Source organism: Petaurus breviceps, unplaced genomic scaffold (assembly GCF_028583685.1).
Source record: "Petaurus breviceps papuanus isolate PSGF00001 unplaced genomic scaffold, PetGlider_PUasm1.0 90667, whole genome shotgun sequence".
NCBI lineage: Eukaryota > Metazoa > Chordata > Mammalia > Diprotodontia > Petauridae > Petaurus > Petaurus breviceps.
The window spans coordinates 2,694,418-2,710,953 of NW_027187302.1; the positions used below are offsets into that span (position 1 = coordinate 2,694,418).

A 16,536-nucleotide genomic window follows, 5' to 3' on the forward strand; every position below is an offset into this window, starting at 1 on the left:
AAATGATTTTTGTATACTTGGGGAAAAATATTATTAAAAATAAAGAAAAAAGATAATAGAATTCCAATTGAAAGTGGCCATAAGGATCATCTTAGTCTGAGCCTTTCATTTTAGAGGTGAAAAAAAAGGAGGCCAAGAAAAGTTAAGTGATTTGCTCAAGGTCACAGAGTAACTAGCATAGGCAGCATTCAAATCTAGGTCATCTGAGCCAGCTGCCTACACAGCCTCCTTTTGGAATCCTATATGATGTTAACATATTCCTTGAGGACAGCCTTCAAGGCATCATTTTTCTACATTGAATCTTAGAATTTTTTTTTTAGTCAACAACCAATAAGTTTGATGGGATCTTTGATTTTCTGTATTTTTCAATTCTATCTATAGCTGTAAAGACATAATATTTTACTGTAGAATATGATTTGAAAAATTTTGCCTACATATATGCCTTCATCTAGGATGTCCCTGATACCATCTAAGATTATTCTGTAGAAAAAACAATGATCTTATTATTGGTAAAAATATATAACAGAAGAACAAAGGTGAAAATTGTTAGCTTCAACTCAACATGATGGGATTGATCAGAATCCCTTAGCCTTCACACTTTTGTATCCCTGGGATGATAGGAAGAGGACCCAGGATACTAAGTCAGGGATCAACATTAAAAGTAATTTCATCCCATAATTTATGTGAGAATCTGTTACAGGAACAGGGCATGTTTATCCTGAAGAAGAGAAGACTCAGGGGGATATGATAGCTGTCCTCAAGTATTTGAAGGACTGTTACTTGGAGGGAAGATTAGATTTGTTTTATTTGACTCCAGAGGACAGAATGGAGAGTTTAGGCATGACAGCAAGACAAACTTTCTAACAATTATAAGTTACCAAATGCATAAAGGACTGCTGATAGACAACATGGGTTTCTTCTCTTTGGAGGTGTCTGAGCAGAAACTGCATGGTCATTCATTGGTTATGCTATAATGGGGATTGTTTTCATATGTGGGTTGGACTGAATGGACACTGAAGTCCCTGGCAACCCTCAAATTCTGGGGTTTTATAATTTGGATAGAGATATCCAATTACAGCAAAATGAAAGGGCTTCCAAAGAAAGACTTTACAATTTTGGGGAGCTTCATGGCAAATTTTGACTAGCTGGGGATTTTAAAAGGTCTAAATATGTTCCCTGGTGATGTCAAGCCACCAAAATGACCAACCCCCAAAACCTAAGGCCTCATATTAGCCAATGAACAGCTGGTAATGGCAGATAATGGTAATAGGGCAGCAGCAGAAGAGGAAGACACAACAACAGAAAAATACTGCAGAGAGGGGCACCAGAAGAAAGAACAGAACAATAGAAGATACCAAGTCAATGTGGAAAGAAGGTCGCCTAATGGCATCATTAGAGGACACCAGCAGTCCTATAGTGTCAGAGGCCCTGGTCACATGTGCTCTGGCCACATGTGTTCTCTACACATCTGCTCAACTTTGTATATTCCTTTATTATGTGACGTGTGTTCCCCTCCTCAACTGATGTCATAGTAACTTGTAAGAGAACATTCTTCTTTGTGCATGGCAAAAAATCATTCTTGTTACATATATTGCTATCAATTAAATGTTTTTTCTTTTAATTAATCTGTCCTATGGTGGGCTAGTAAAAGAAACACATTTGTAGGGACTCATAAACTCTGGTTTTGAGCGGATCTTGACCCATATCTATAATACGTCTTAATCCTGGGATATATAGTGTGTGAGGAGGGACTGAAGATACAACATTCTTTTAAAGATTTTGAAGAGCTAAGGGAGGGAGGGAAAAAAGAAGGAAGAAAGGATTTATTAATGTGCTAGGTACTGGGATAAGCATTTTACAAATATTATCTCATTTGATCCAAGTAATAGGCAACCTTGAGGCAGGAGGAGGGGAGAGTAGGTGCTATTATTATCTCCACTTTAACTATGAGGAAACTGAGGCAGACAGGTTAAATGACTTGCCCAGGGTCACACAACTAGCAAATATCTGAGGCCAGATTTTAATTCAGGTCATCCTGACTCCTAGTCCACTCTATCCACTGTGCCACCTAAATGCCAGCAAGATAGAGTTCTAAAACCCACTGTGACAATTGCTACTTGTGTTGACCACAGGCAAGTCATTTAACCACAGCACACTCTCTGAGCTACAGGATGGTTGTCAGCTGCACACCAACAAAATCAGAAGAGAGTAAGTGACTTGGTGGGACACGATCCCACAAGTAATAGGCAAAACTAGGATTTGTACCCAGGTCTTCTGACTCCAAGATCAACAATCTTTCTATTCTAATTCTTCTAAAAAGGCCTATATATCTGGTGTGTTCTCAGGAGGCAGTCTCCTATTGGAGCACTAAATTCTGAGAATCAAGTGAAAACACTTAACCTGTAGGATTGCTATTTAATTTTCCCTATATTTTCCTCAACTATATTGTAATCTTTTTTGAAGTTAGGGGCTATGTATTCTAATTCTTTGTATTCCCCACAGTGCCTAGCATAGGCCTTTCTATAATATGTGCTATCAGTGAATATTTTTTAATCAGTCTTATGATGAATAATTCTATGGATCCTTCTTTCTTAGACTTCTTTTTACTTTCTCCATCCCTTGACCCACCCCACCCCATCCTTTACTGCCAATCTTCTATTTCCAAATGAAATCTAGTACTCAGATCATGAGATCCTGGATTTAGGAAGGAACCTAAGATATCACCTAATTTAACTCTTTCTCTCACCTCCATTTTATAGATGATGAAACTGAGGACCAGAAAAGTTAGCCCAAGACCATACAAGTAATAAACATAAAAGCAGAGATTTGAATCCAGGATTCCAAAGCCAGGATTGTTTTCATGACCCCAGACTATTATTCTGAAAAGTCCTTCCAGGTGAGCCATGGACTGATCTCTTCTAGTATTTGTGCTTATAATAAAACAATGCCTAAAGCTTTGTGTCATGAATTAATCATTTTCTCTTGCTGTTCCTCACTGGTGTCAAATGACAAACAGTTAATGTTCATTCATTCCCATTATTCTGGTTGAGGGAAAAGGTTATATCTCATCAGAGTTAGATTGTGGGGGTTTTTGTTCTGTTTTTACTAGCATAGTAAGCAGATGGCTGTTTTTATGTCTATGTATGAAATTTGGTCAAAACTGAGCAAATCTTCCAGAAGTTACCTGGCTACAAAAAAAGGGAAAATAATTTCAAATATCTAGTCTACCTAAAAGAGGTTTCTTCACCTCAAATTAGTTAACTCATTCCCTCCTTTTCATGGATTTTAGGAGGAGTAATGATGGAAGACTAAAAGGTTCAGAAATCAAGTAAGCAGGAGCAGCTAGGTGGTGCAGTGAATAGAGCACCGGCTCTGGAGTCAGGAGGACCTGAGTTCAAATCCAGCCTCAGACACTTAGTACAAAAATTAGCCGTGTGACCTTGGGCAAGTCACTTAACCCCAATTGCCAAAGAAGAAGAAAGAAAGAAAGAAATCAAGTAAGTAATTGATAAATTTTGTTAAGCTTCTCCAGAATAGCACATTCAAACAGCATGTTTCTCCAAGTTGTTCCTTAGTTGCTGAAGGCAATGATGCTAAGGGCAAAACACAAAAGCGATTATGCCTTTCTTCCTTGTTGGTTTCCTTTTTCTTCCTTGTGCTATTATCAAAAAAGACATTGATTGAATACTAAGTAAAATTGGTCAGGCTTGATCTCTTTGCCCAAGACAAAAAGGGGAAGGAGAGGAAAGCAACTGTGGGGGGGGGGGGGGGGGACGACCCATATACAGCAACAATCAGGATGACTGAAAATCCAAATGCAAAAATGCCAAAGGAATTTTACAAATCTGTGTGTATTCACTTATCTAGCATATTCATCACTGGTGCTTTCCTAAGTGCAGGAGGGCTTTCTTCTCCAAAACGGAAAGGTTTGTAAAGGACTCTAATTCCCTTTGTTTAATCTTTTTGTATAAAGCTCTGTAAACCCAACATTCCAGGTGCCACTCAAGGCAGCCCATAGTCCTGACAAAGCTGGTCACCCCCTGGGTAGACCTTATGTGTACTGTGGCATGTCCTAGAATCAGAACAAAAGGGACGCAGGTGGCTATGTCACAGGCTGGTACATGCCCTCTCTGTAGCCTTTGTTTTATCAATAAATTATGACTAGGTAAGTTTTCAGAGAGTGAACTATGTCCCTCATATCCTTAAACAGACTAGAACAAAACACTTAGCTGAACCAAACTTAATTGTATTTGCAGCTGTGTTAAGTAGGTATCTATACTTAGAATTTCACATATAGGAATTTAACTTCCTTGCATGTTATTATCCTCCTTTCATCTATCTGCAAAAATACTTTCTTAACTTCAATTTCCCCCCTAAATTTATATCTTTCTGAGACCTAGAAGGAATTTCAGAGGCCAAGTAGTTAAATCCCTTATTTTACAGATGAAGAAACTGAGATGATTAAGTCATTTTAACCAAAACAGCACAGATGATAAACTCAGAAATGGGATTTGAGCTCACATCTTGGGACTCCAGAGGCAATTTTCTTTCCACTGAAAAATCTCATTTGTCTTCTGTGAAGGAAGACACTGATATACTTTGGTTGCTGTACAAAACACAGTTGGAAGGCTGTTTTTGTGCCTATGTATGAAATTTTATCAAAACTGGGCAAATCTTCCAAAAGTTATTATGGCATAAACAAGGAGACAGATGTGAAACATCGGGTAGTTGGATTGAAATGGGACCATATCCTATTAAGGCAATACAATAAATGAGTGCTCAGTTTCTAGCTTCTTTAGTCTAAGAGCAGGGATGGGGAAGCTATAGCCTCAAGGCCACATGTGACCTTCCAGATACTCAGGTGGAGACTTTTGACCGAGTCCCACGTTTTATAGAACAAACTCTTTTATTAAGTGGGGGACACCTGAGGACCTAGAGAGCTACATATGGCCTCAAGGCTGCATGTTCTCCACCCCTGGAAGGAATAGAATGAGTTAACAGAGCTCCATATGTGTGGTGCAAGTTTACCTTGAGCCAGAAAGAGAGAATCCATAGGCAGAATCGGAACTAGAAATGTTTGCATCTGAGACAAACTATGTGCAGGGCAAAGGAAAATAAGAGTACTGTCTTCAGTTGGGGGTGAGGTGTGGGGAGCTTATGGGAATAGCATGGAGAGGAAGGAAGAATGGGAGAATGCTTCACCACAGCCCACAATTTGATAGCTTCCTATTGTAACTATTGTTCTGCCTAATTAAGAGGTGCTTTGTTGTTTCTAGGTTACAAAAGGACCACAAGTACCAACAGCACCCTCTAAATTTGGCACCCTAGGGCAAAGCCCCAAACACCCTAGCAACATCTCTGTCTATAAGTACAGGCATAATTCAGAGGCAACACAGCTCTGTATGCTGCCTCATGACAAATGCCATGGTATATGCGGGCAAAAGTTCAGTTTAAATCTTCCAAAGTCAAGTGTAAATGGTTAAGAATATGGCATGCCTCTGTGTGGTAGGTAGGCATCCACTGAAGGCAGCGACAGGGATTTGTACCATGCGATGTTTTAAAATGTCATGAAGAGAGTCTCTGGTCTATACATGTAGAATATCCGGTTTTCACTTAGAATTCAAGTGCAGGGCAGTTTCTTGCTTTTAAAAATAAGGGTTTAAAAAATGCAAATTTGGATCAACTTTTCAGTCTAGCCATAAAATAGGTGTTTCCAGAAAAGAATCCAAAAAACCCTCTCTCGACAATAAAAATCAATAAGGTAGCCTGTGTTTTCTGGGGTATTAATGTAACCTCAGCATGAGAACTTATTTAAACCCTTGCCACAAGTTTCTACCTAATTGCATTTCATTGCTTTATTTGCTTCTAAAGTCACAGGATGCCTTTGGGGGACAGTTTAGCTCCAGGCTCCATTCAGAAAGGTGTATTAAGAGACCCAATTTCAATTTAGTTGATTGGCTGAGTCTTGGCAAGCCTTAACCCTTGGTCTGTGAAAGGGAATGGTTTATTCCAGGTAAAGACTGGGATTGGGTGTCAAGGGAGTTGGCAGTGCTGGGCCATTAATTGACATCATGTATCAGGTTTGGTTAATAATCTACACATTGATTCTGCTTGAACTGATCTGTCTGCCTGTGATCAAGGGGTCAGGAGCAAAGAAGCAGGTGAAGAGAGAGGAAGACTCAGTGCCTTCATTCTCCCCAAAGCTCAGAAACGCCTGTATAGGCTCAAAGATTGATATTGTTATTAATGACAGGTTACCCCGCCCAGGCTGTGTGTAGTATCACTGAAGATGCCTGCATCAGTTAAAACAACCCAGGATGGTCTAGTAACAGATACTAACCACCTGGATAGGCCATTACCTGAACTGAAAAAGAAGAGAAAAAAGAAGAAAAGGGATTTGCAGATGCCTGCATGTTTCAAGAAAATGTCCCAAGAAACAGCTAAAACCTTCCCTCACACCAAACGAGTTGGGACTTACCTGGTGGGTAAAATGATCAACAAGGGATCCTTTGCCAAAGTGATGGAAGGACTGCATCTCCCCACAGGTGAAAAGGTAAATAAATGCACTTAGACAAAAACAGTCAGGCCTTGGCCCTGACATATGGTCACCTATCTGTGGACAGGTGGGAGGAGAGGGGATGAAACATAAATAGACCAGGATTTCAGATGTGTTTCAATAAGTCACAGTGTGGGACCAGTGAATGGATATCTTTAAAGTTTGAGTCTTTTTCCCAGCAAGGTTATATTGTTCAGAATTTGACTGTGCTAAGATATATGATGAAGGCATTTTTCACAGGAGATGACAGCAAAGACAGGGAATATAGAACAGGGATCAGTATTTAAGTTGTCAACTAGAGGTTTCCAATAAAATAGCTGTCAGCCTGCTTTTGCTCAGCAGAGTGAAAGATGGAATCTTCCTGCTGTCAGGCTATTGAAGCAAGGAGAATTATAGGATCAGGTTATAGAGGAAATAGATGGTTTTCCAGGATGTCCCACGGTGATTTTGCTGGCTTTTTTCTAACCTTGTACTATGATTAGAGCATGGTACAGTGAAAAGAGCACTGGCCCTGGTCAGAGGATCTGGATTCAAATCCCACCTCTGACATTGCCTTCCTATGCAACCTTGAGCAAGCTACTTTATCACTCTCTTTTTTGTTTCTGTTCAGTCATGTCTAACTCTTTCTGATCCCACCTGGGGATTTCTTGGCAAAGATACTTGAATCTGAGGCTGTATTTGAACTCAGGTCTTTCCAACTCCAGGCCCAGCACTTTATCCACTGGGCCACCTAGCTGCCATTAATTACCCTCAACCTCAGTACAATCATCTGTGAATGGAATATTTTGTTCTAGATGGTCTCTGATGTTCCTTCAAGCTCTAGACAAATTGTCTTAAAATTTGATCTATGAGCTCATTACTTCAATTAACAAATTTGGCTCTCAACATGTATAAGAGATCTTATTGTTGTTCATTTGTTTCAGTTACGTCCCACTCTTCATGATCCCACTTGTGGCTTTCTTGGCAGAGATATTGGAGTGATTTGTCATTCCCTTTTCCAGCTCATTTTACAGATGAGGAAACTGAGGTAAACAGGGATAAGTGACTTGCCTAAGGTCACACAGCTAGTAAGTGTCTAAGGACAGACTTAAACTCATGAAGATGAGTCTTACTAACTCCAAGCCTGGCACACTATTCCCTGTGCCACCTACCTTCTCCCATGGATGATATTACTTATGATAATGATGGTTCACATTTAGATAATATTTTATATTAATGTTTTATTAATTATCTGAAACATTAAATTAAATTATTTTAATTAATTAAATTTTAATTATTTTAATTAAATTACATAATTATATAAATATAAAGTTGATTATTTTAATTAATTAAATCTATTTAAAATTTAATTAATAAACATTTTTAATGATAGTGATATAATAGTTTTATTTACAATAATTATTCATTTTAATATTAAAGTAAAATGTTAACTAATTTTTTTATTTATTACAAACTTTAAAAGTTTATAAAGTTGCTTTACATGTAGGTGACTGAGTGGATAGAGTATTGAACTTTAAGAAAGACCTGAGTTCAAATCTTATCTATGACTATAGGCAAATCACTTAATCTCTTTCTCTCAACCTTAGTTTCCTCATCTGCAAAACTGAGATAATAATAGCACCTGCCATACAGGGTTGTTGTGAGAATCCAATAAGATGACATAAATAAGGCATTCTGAAAACCTTAAAGGGCTATATAAATGCTAGTTGTTGTTATTCCTGCTCCCTCATAACAATCATGTGTGGTTGATGCTGTTGTTATGATGAAATTGAAGATCAGAGAGATTTAGTTATTATTTATATTTATATTTAGTTATTCTCCCAGGGTCAAGCATGATTTGGACTCAGGTGTCCTGATTCCAAGTCTATTTACCTAAAAAAAAAAAAGTCCTCCAAAGCAAAGCTAGTGGATTGCCAAAGATAAACTCTATTTGGCTGCACTTGACTGTTAAGGGTTTCTAACTAAAATTTCATATGTGAAACTAAAAATATGGAGCTGTAGTCATTTAAAATGATAGAAAATCTCTGGAAACCCCTGACCCCTGTCACTACTTTTTCCGTCCTCCTCACCTCCTAGCTTAGGTCTGTGTTCAGGGGTTGTTTTGCATTTGTGTTGAGCGGGAGTAGCTGCAGTATTTCATACAGTCTCCTCTCTGTGTTCACTGATGAAGGTCGCTATTAAAGTCATTGACAAGAAGAAAGCCCAACAGGACTCCTATATTGTAAAGAACATGAAGCGTGAGCCCCGCATTCAGCAAATGGTCAAGCACCCTCACATTGTTCAGCTGTATGAAACCCTGGAGACGGAAAACTTCTATTACATGGTCATGGAGCTGTGCCTGGGTGGGGATCTTCTGGACAAGATCTGTGACCAAAAGAAACTAGATGAAAAGGAAGTAAGGAGATTCACCAGGCAGATCATGTTGGCCGTCGGCCACCTGCATCGCCATGGCATTGTCCACAGGTAAGGTGCTTTTTTTCTCTTACTCTCCAAGCTCTTGAAATTCTTCATGAAAGACATACCAAAACCCAGCCTCTGAGATGGGAAGAAATTAATCCCAGTTCTCTGCTAATAACATGTCCATGTCAATGAACCATGATGTATCTGTTAGGGGACAAGAACTCCAGGCTAGATGGGCAGCTAGGTGTCACAGTGGAGAGAGTACAGGGCCTGGAATCAGAAAGAGCTGAGACCAAATCCATCCTCAGAAACTTACTAGCTTTGGACCCTGGGCAAGTCACTTTACCTCTGTTTGCCTCTATTTGTTCAACTGTAAAATGGGAATAATAATACCACCTATCTTCTAGGGCTATTGTGAGAGTCAAATGAGCTAAGGAATCCCAACTACAATATACTTGTCTAGGGAACATCCAGCCTCTGTTTGAAGACCTTCAGTGAGGAGAATCCCACAGCCTATTTCACTTATGGTCCCCTCTAATTATTAAGAATTTTTGCTCCTGGTTACACCCTCTGGAGCCAAGTAGAAAAATTCTAATCAGTCTTCCACATGACAATCCTTAAAATATTTGAAGATAGCTATCACATTCACCATTCCAAGTTTTCTCTACCTTAGATTAAACTTCCCTACTTCTTTCTGCCTAAGGTGGGGAACCTTCAGCCCTCCAGGTCCTTGAGTGTCAAAGGGCCACATGTGGCCTCAAGGTCACAGTTGCCCACCCCTGCACCTACTTTTCTCTTCTGCTTCCCTGTTTCTGGCTACTATACATATGGACAAAGGTTGGCAAACTATGAAATGCATGCCAAAGATGGCAAGTTGAATGATTTTCAGAAGTACTAGGGCCACTTGCTGCCACAGTTTTCTTCTTAATTGCCCCTAACAAAACCTGGCACCTACCATTCCTTAAAGTCAGCTCCTAGTGAGCATATCACTCCCAGAGTATCACAAGGATGAGAGTTTTCTTCTTGGCATTCCAATTTTTGAAAGGTTGACAATCTCCAACATTATTACTTATACCAGACAAAAGGGCATAGTACCAGTCTAGTCATTTTCATCTCTATTAGCAGTTATAATAAAATGATTAGGGGAGGGAGGGAAGGGATCCTCTCGCAATGAAAATGTGGGATTATAAAAATTATTGGTAGATTTTGATTTTCTGGGCTCCTTTTCCCCTTGCTCTCATTATCTATACCTACCCTACTGAATGAATGAATGATCTGACCATCCAGTAATTTGGAGTTGAAGGTCGTTGGAGGCTGTGACCTTAAGATTTTCAAAAAGTCAGGAGAATAAGCCACCCAAGGTCTGGAAGTCCAGGAGTTGAGTCCTTCACATGTCTATGCTGTAAGCTGCATAAATTGCATAAGAATCAAGGGAGAAGCTTTTGGATCCAGCCCAGAAGTAGCTGGTCATTCTGAGAATATGGGAAATAGAAATAATTCTTTCATGCCCTGGAAAGAGCACTGAATTTAGAGTCAAAGGACCTGTGTTAAAATCTAGTTAGTACTTAATACATATGGTTAAATTCTAGCTAATACTTACTGTATGTAGTAACCTTGGACTACCATTCAACTGATCAATGAACATTCAAAGGTGAGCTTAGGCAACTGGGGAGTCAAGACCTCATGGAAAATTATCTGACCTCACTGAGCCTCAATTATCTGCAAAGTGAAGGGGTTCAGATGACCTCTGAACATATTTCCAGCTTTAAATCTTATAATCTGTAAGCTAACTGACATTTATTGAGTACCTACTATGAACCAGGTATTACTCTTAATATTAGAAATACAAAGGCAAAAGACAGTCCCTACTTTCCAAGAACTCACAGCCTGACGTAAATAAATATATGCAAATAAGATGTATCCAGGATAAAGTGGAGATAATCAAAAGAGGAAAAGTCCTATCATTAAAGGGATCAGGAAAGATTTTTTGTAGAAGATGAAATTTTTAGCTAGAACAGACTGAGTATTTCTATAGTACCTACTATCTCATTTGACCCTCACAACAGTCCTGGGAAGTAGGTGCTATTATTATGCCCATTTAACAGTTGAGGAAACTGAGGCAGACAGAGGGTTAAGTGACTTGCCCAGGATCAAACAGGTAGTAAACATCTGAGGCTAGATTTGAACTCAAATCTTTCTGACTCCAAGCCTAGTTCTCTATCCACTATACCACCAGCTACCTCACCTAGCTGAAAATTGAAGAAACCAGAGAAGCCAGGAGACAGATGAAAAGGGAGAGAGTTTTAGGCATGGGGGGCACCCAACGAAAATTCTCAGATTTGAGAGATGGAGTATCTTGTTTGAAGAACAAGGAGGCCAGTGTTACTGAAAAGCAGAGTGGTAGGGATTTTTTTATCATGTGTAAGAAAACCAGAAAGATAGGATGCCTCACAATGACCTAACAAGATGTCAGAATTAAATGAAATCATGTGTGTAAAGTACTTAGTTAACCTCAAAGTACTATAGTAAAATCCATTTTATCATTATTTCTCGTTTGTTGTGGAAATATCCATTAACATTTTAGACATAAAATCAATATGTGGTGGGAGATAGGGACTGTAAGGGGAAGGAAAAGGGGCCTGTGGACAACTATAATATTCAAAAACCACATTTCCACAATCCATTCAAGCTTACCTTATTTCTCATTCTCCTTAGGGACTTGAAAGTTGAAAATTTTCTTTTAGATGAAAACAACAATATCAAGATTGTGGGTAAGTATAAGTTTAGCTACTTTGTTTCTCCCACATGATACCATCTCTGGTCTCTGGGGTCTTTACATTGGCTATTCCCCATGCCTGGAATTCCCCAGGCCTCCTTACCTCTGTCCCACAGAGTAATCTCTTCCTTTAAGATTAGGCACCATATTTTTTGTGAAGCCTTTCCTGATTTTCCCAAACTGCTAAGATCCTTTCCCAGAGCAACATATATGTGTGTGTATGTGTGTATATTAGTATATATTTTCTATATATATGTGTATATATATTGTGCTATATGTATATACATATGTATGTATGTATGTGGTTTTATATTTATTTGCTGCATATTTATGGTTTTATATATGCATCATATATATACATATATAATACTTCCTATCTTCCTCTTTTTCATGAACAGGGATTGTTTCATTGCTTGTATTTGTATCCCCAGTGCCTAGAACATAGTCTATACCATTTTTTAAACCAAACTGCATTGTTTCATTTAATTAATAATCTATATTATAAACCCATAACCATACTAATTCACCATTTTGTAATTTTCAATTAAACACACATTCTTAAGCATCAACTATATACAAGACATTGTAGACCATAATTTAAAAATAATCCTTTTTAATTCAAACTGCCTACCATGAGTCTTAACCAACTATATAAAAAAAAATGTTCTGAAAGTACAATTAGAAACTACATCAGTACATGAATTGTTTTCTAGAAAATCTATGTAGAAAGAAGCCAAAGAGAGCAAACCTCATAAATAAGGAAACTGAGGCCTAAAAATGTCAGGTGATTTGTCCCAGGGCCACATGTTCCTCTACAATGTATTCTATTCAAATTGTATTTATTAGAACATGTTTGAGAAAAATAAGCATCCTCTTGGAACTTTCTGCTACAATGCAAGTAAGGACAAATAGATTCAAAACAGTTTGTACCAAACAAAAATCATAATAATTCCCGTGGCATAAAAATCAAGCTTTTGATAAGGAAAGATTTTTTTTTCTTTTTTTGGAGGGCAATTGGGGTTAGCTTGCCCAAGGTTACACAGCTAGTTTTTTTGTGTGTGTTGTGTCTGAGGCTGGATCTGAACCCAGGTCCTCCTGACTCTGGGTCCGGAGCTTTACTCACTGCACCACCTAGCCACCCCAGGAAAGATTTTTTTTAATCCATATTATTCTCTCTCATCACATTTACTTACATCACATTACTTACAACTTAATAACTTTATATAAATTTTACTTTATAACTTTAATTACTTGCAACTTTATAACAGTGACTGTACAGTGGGGGGAGGGGGAATTTGTTAGACAATAATGGTAATCAAGAAAAGTTTTCCAAAGGATGAATTTTGAAAAAAAAATTTAACAGGCAATGAGAAAGGTAAGACGTTACAAGGACAGAGCAAAATGTGAACAAGAAGAGAGAGATGACATAGCTGCTCCAAAAAAAATGCTTTTAAATCCTTAAAGTACTATGGGAATGTGAGTTCAAATGCTGGGATACACAAACAAGCAATTCTGTGACCTTGTCTGTGGAGATATTCCTTCAGATCATTGTAACTCATCCAGCCTACCTAAATATCTGTCAATAAATATTTACTAAGCACCTAATATGTACCAGGCGTTGTGCTAAATCCTGGGGATACATGAGAGGCAAAAGAGAATCCCTGCCCTCAAGAATATTATAATCTAGTCAGAGAGTTTTGTTGCTATTTATTCAAGTCTGACTCTTTGTGAAACTATTTGGGATTTTGCTGGAAAATGCTCGAGTGGTTTGCCATTTCCTTCTCCAGATCATTCTACAGATGAAGAAACTGAGGCAAATAGGGTTAAGTGACTTTCCCAGGGTCACACAGCTAATCAGTGTCTGAGGGTGGATTTGAACTCAGGTCTTCCTGATTCCAGACCACCTAACTACCCAATAGGGGCAACAAAATTGGGGTAACAACAAGCAAACATTATGCAAAGACCATATGTCAGATAAAAAGGAAATAATTAAAATAAGAAAAGCACTAAAATTAATAGGGGTTGGGAAAGGTTTCCTGCAGACAAAGGCTCCCAAAGTAGATGATACCACCCCTGGGGGGTCTCAAATGATGTGAGTTGCCTTTGGGGGGCATGAATAAAAATAAGAGGAAGTGGAAGCATAAGGAAAGAAGAGAAGAAAATTTTGAAAACCATTCATACCGGTACATGTTTCATCTATTGTGTAACCAAGTTAAAGTGAGAGTGATTACATTATTTTCCAAATAAACACACAACATGCTAGTTATAACCAATCAGTGGTCGAGTCCACCAACAGATCTTAACAAGCAAGTTTTGGCAGGCAAATGTGTAGCCCAATGACAGGAAGTCCAGCTTGTAGCGGCAGGAATAGGTACATGTAATGACTTGTTTGCAATACTATATGGTTAACATGATGCAGTATTTCATCATCAAAATTTCAATGCAGGAAAGAGACCACAAATTTACAATAAATTATTAAATTTGAGGTGCATCATTTTTTTAATTTTATATTTTTTTGAGATGATGCAAATTTAAAAAAAAAACATTAAAGGGTTAAAGAAAGTAGCTTCAATATCTTTCTTCTCTGAGATAGGCTTCCGTACATTTCCAGCCAGTCAGCAGAGAGGCAATTCCTGGGAGAGAACAAGGGAGAGAGAAGCAGAGGAGAGGAAATGTTTTCATTTCTTGGTCACCTTGACCTTGCCTCTTAGGGTCAAAGGGTTCCTAATACAAGTGATGAGGTCAGGAGTGAAAGATGTTCCTGTACCTGTCTGTGCGTTATAGACATAGAAATGACTAAAACTGGGAGGAATCTCAGACATTATATAGTCTAACCCTTTCATTTTAGAAATTGGGAAACTGAGTTACAAGGAGATTAATAACTTAGCAAGGTTAAAAATAGGTAGGGAGTGGCTCAGCTAAGAGGTACCCCCCAAAACTGTGACTATAACTGCTGAAAATTTTCCACTATACTATGCTGCCCCTTGCCTGATCCCCACCACCCCAATTTAATACTCCTTCCCTAGTGATTAGCCCATTTTGTAGATGAAGAAACAGGATGCAAGAGGGGAAGAGACTCATTCAAGGACATATGGTTCATCATTAGCAGAACTACCCTCAAACCCAGGTCTTCTGGCATGTACTACTGTATTCTTAGGGACTAGCTCCAGTGTCAGGAATTCAAATATGACCTCAGACACTTACTAGCTATGTGACCCTGAGTGAGTTACTTAACCCCATTGCCAAAAAAAAAAAAAAGTAGGGGGAATGATTTTGCAAACAACCCTTTAAGGCAGGGATGAGTTTCAATACTCCCATTTTCCACTAGGGCTAACAAAAGATGAGGTGATTCAACCTTGTTCACAGGGATAGTAAATGCTCTCATCCCTAGCCTTCTGACTACAAGTCCAGGGTTTTTTCCTCTCTGTCATACTGTTGTGCAACCTAAGGTTGAGAGGAAGGAGGGACCCAGGGGAAATTCCAGGAGAACTTGCTAAAAGAGAACCAAGTCATTTGAGGAAATAAGAAAATTTGGTTTTAAAGACAGTTCCTGTGCCTGTATTGCAGACATATCCATATACCTATAAGAACCGCTACTATGGTCAAAGAAAGGAAGCATTCCACAAGCCAAGTGCCATAAGGTTTATGATTACTCCTAGACTTTTTCACCCAGACCACTGGTCAAACGAATTAAGTGGTCTCTGTCAGAGCTGAACTTTTTAGGTCTGGCTGTTTGTAAATCTTTCAGACTTTGGCTTGAGCAACATTATGAAGCTGGAGGGTCTGTCTCAGGAGCTCTTAAACACTCAGTGTGGAAGCCCAGCCTATGCTGCCCCGGAACTGCTGGCTCATAAGAAATATGGTCCAAAGGTGGATGTCTGGTCCATGTAAGTAAATCACCAAATTACCACGTCAGCTCAGGGACGTTGAATCATAATCACAGTGGATTTAAGGATATGGGAAACTCGGTTAGTTAAATTTGCAGACCGTTGAGCAAGATATTTTTTTCACCTGGAGTTTAACACACACGCGCACACACGCACACACACACACACACTCCATGACCAAGAGCAAAATTCCACAAAAGTGACTGAGTTGTACATGCATAAAAAGTATTTTATTTTCTGTTCTGGTCACCACATTTTAGGAAAGTCATTGATATGGGAGGGAAGAACCTTTAGTTTCATCCAAGTGAAGATCAGTTAAAAGAATTGGGCGCATTTATCTTGGAGAAAGGTAGGTGGTGCAGCTGATAAATTGCCAGGCCTAAAGTCAAGAAGACTCATCTTCATGAGTTCAAATACAGCCTCAGACCCTTAATAACTGGGTGACCCTGGGCAAGTCACTTAATCCTGTTTGCCTCAGTTTCCTCATCTGTAAAATGAGGTAGAGAAGGAAATGGGAAACCACTCCAGTATCTTTGTCAAAAACTACAAGTGGGATCAGAAGATTTGGACTAACTGAAATGACAGAACTACAAATCTTGGAGAAAAGAAAATGTATAGGAGACATGACAGCTGCCTCCAGTATTTGAATGGCCATCATATGAAAATCAGATTACATTTATTCTGTTGGGCACCAGAAGGTAAAACTAGGTGAAAAAAGAATGGAGTCAATCACCAAGCATCTGTTACCCTCATAGGCACTGTGTTGAAGTACCGGGGAATCAAAGATAAAAAATAATTTCATTTGGTGCTTTGTTGTATGCAGGTCCTACAATTTTTAAAAAATAAATATGTGCAGAATAAATACAAAATAAATGTAAAGTACCTAATCACAAGGCAACAAGTGGAGGGCATTAGAA

The 16,536-nt window shown here is 38.6% G+C and overlaps 1 protein-coding gene and 2 long non-coding RNA genes across 3 annotated transcripts in view; 2 read left to right on the plus strand and 1 right to left on the minus strand.

The window, feature by feature from the left end:
- Positions 1 to 16,536, minus strand: part of LOC138143822 (uncharacterized) — a 557,370-nt gene that overhangs the window by 475,692 nt on the left and 65,142 nt on the right. The gene's annotated exons all lie outside the window — the stretch shown is intronic.
- On the plus strand, positions 2,758 to 6,360 carry LOC138143786 (uncharacterized). The gene is made up of 3 exons (XR_011163793.1): positions 2,758 to 2,896; positions 3,290 to 3,497; positions 6,254 to 6,360. It is a non-coding gene; the product is annotated as an uncharacterized lncRNA (long non-coding RNA).
- Positions 6,425 to 16,536, plus strand: part of LOC138143806 (hormonally up-regulated neu tumor-associated kinase homolog) — a 34,543-nt gene continuing 24,431 nt past the window's right edge. Inside the window, exons 1-4 of the mRNA XM_069065058.1 lie at positions 6,425 to 6,553; positions 8,727 to 9,019; positions 11,672 to 11,727; positions 15,481 to 15,619. Of these exons, the coding sequence (XP_068921159.1) occupies positions 6,425 to 6,553; positions 8,727 to 9,019; positions 11,672 to 11,727; positions 15,481 to 15,619 (617 nt within the window). The remainder of the gene's footprint in view (positions 6,554 to 8,726; positions 9,020 to 11,671; positions 11,728 to 15,480; positions 15,620 to 16,536) is intronic.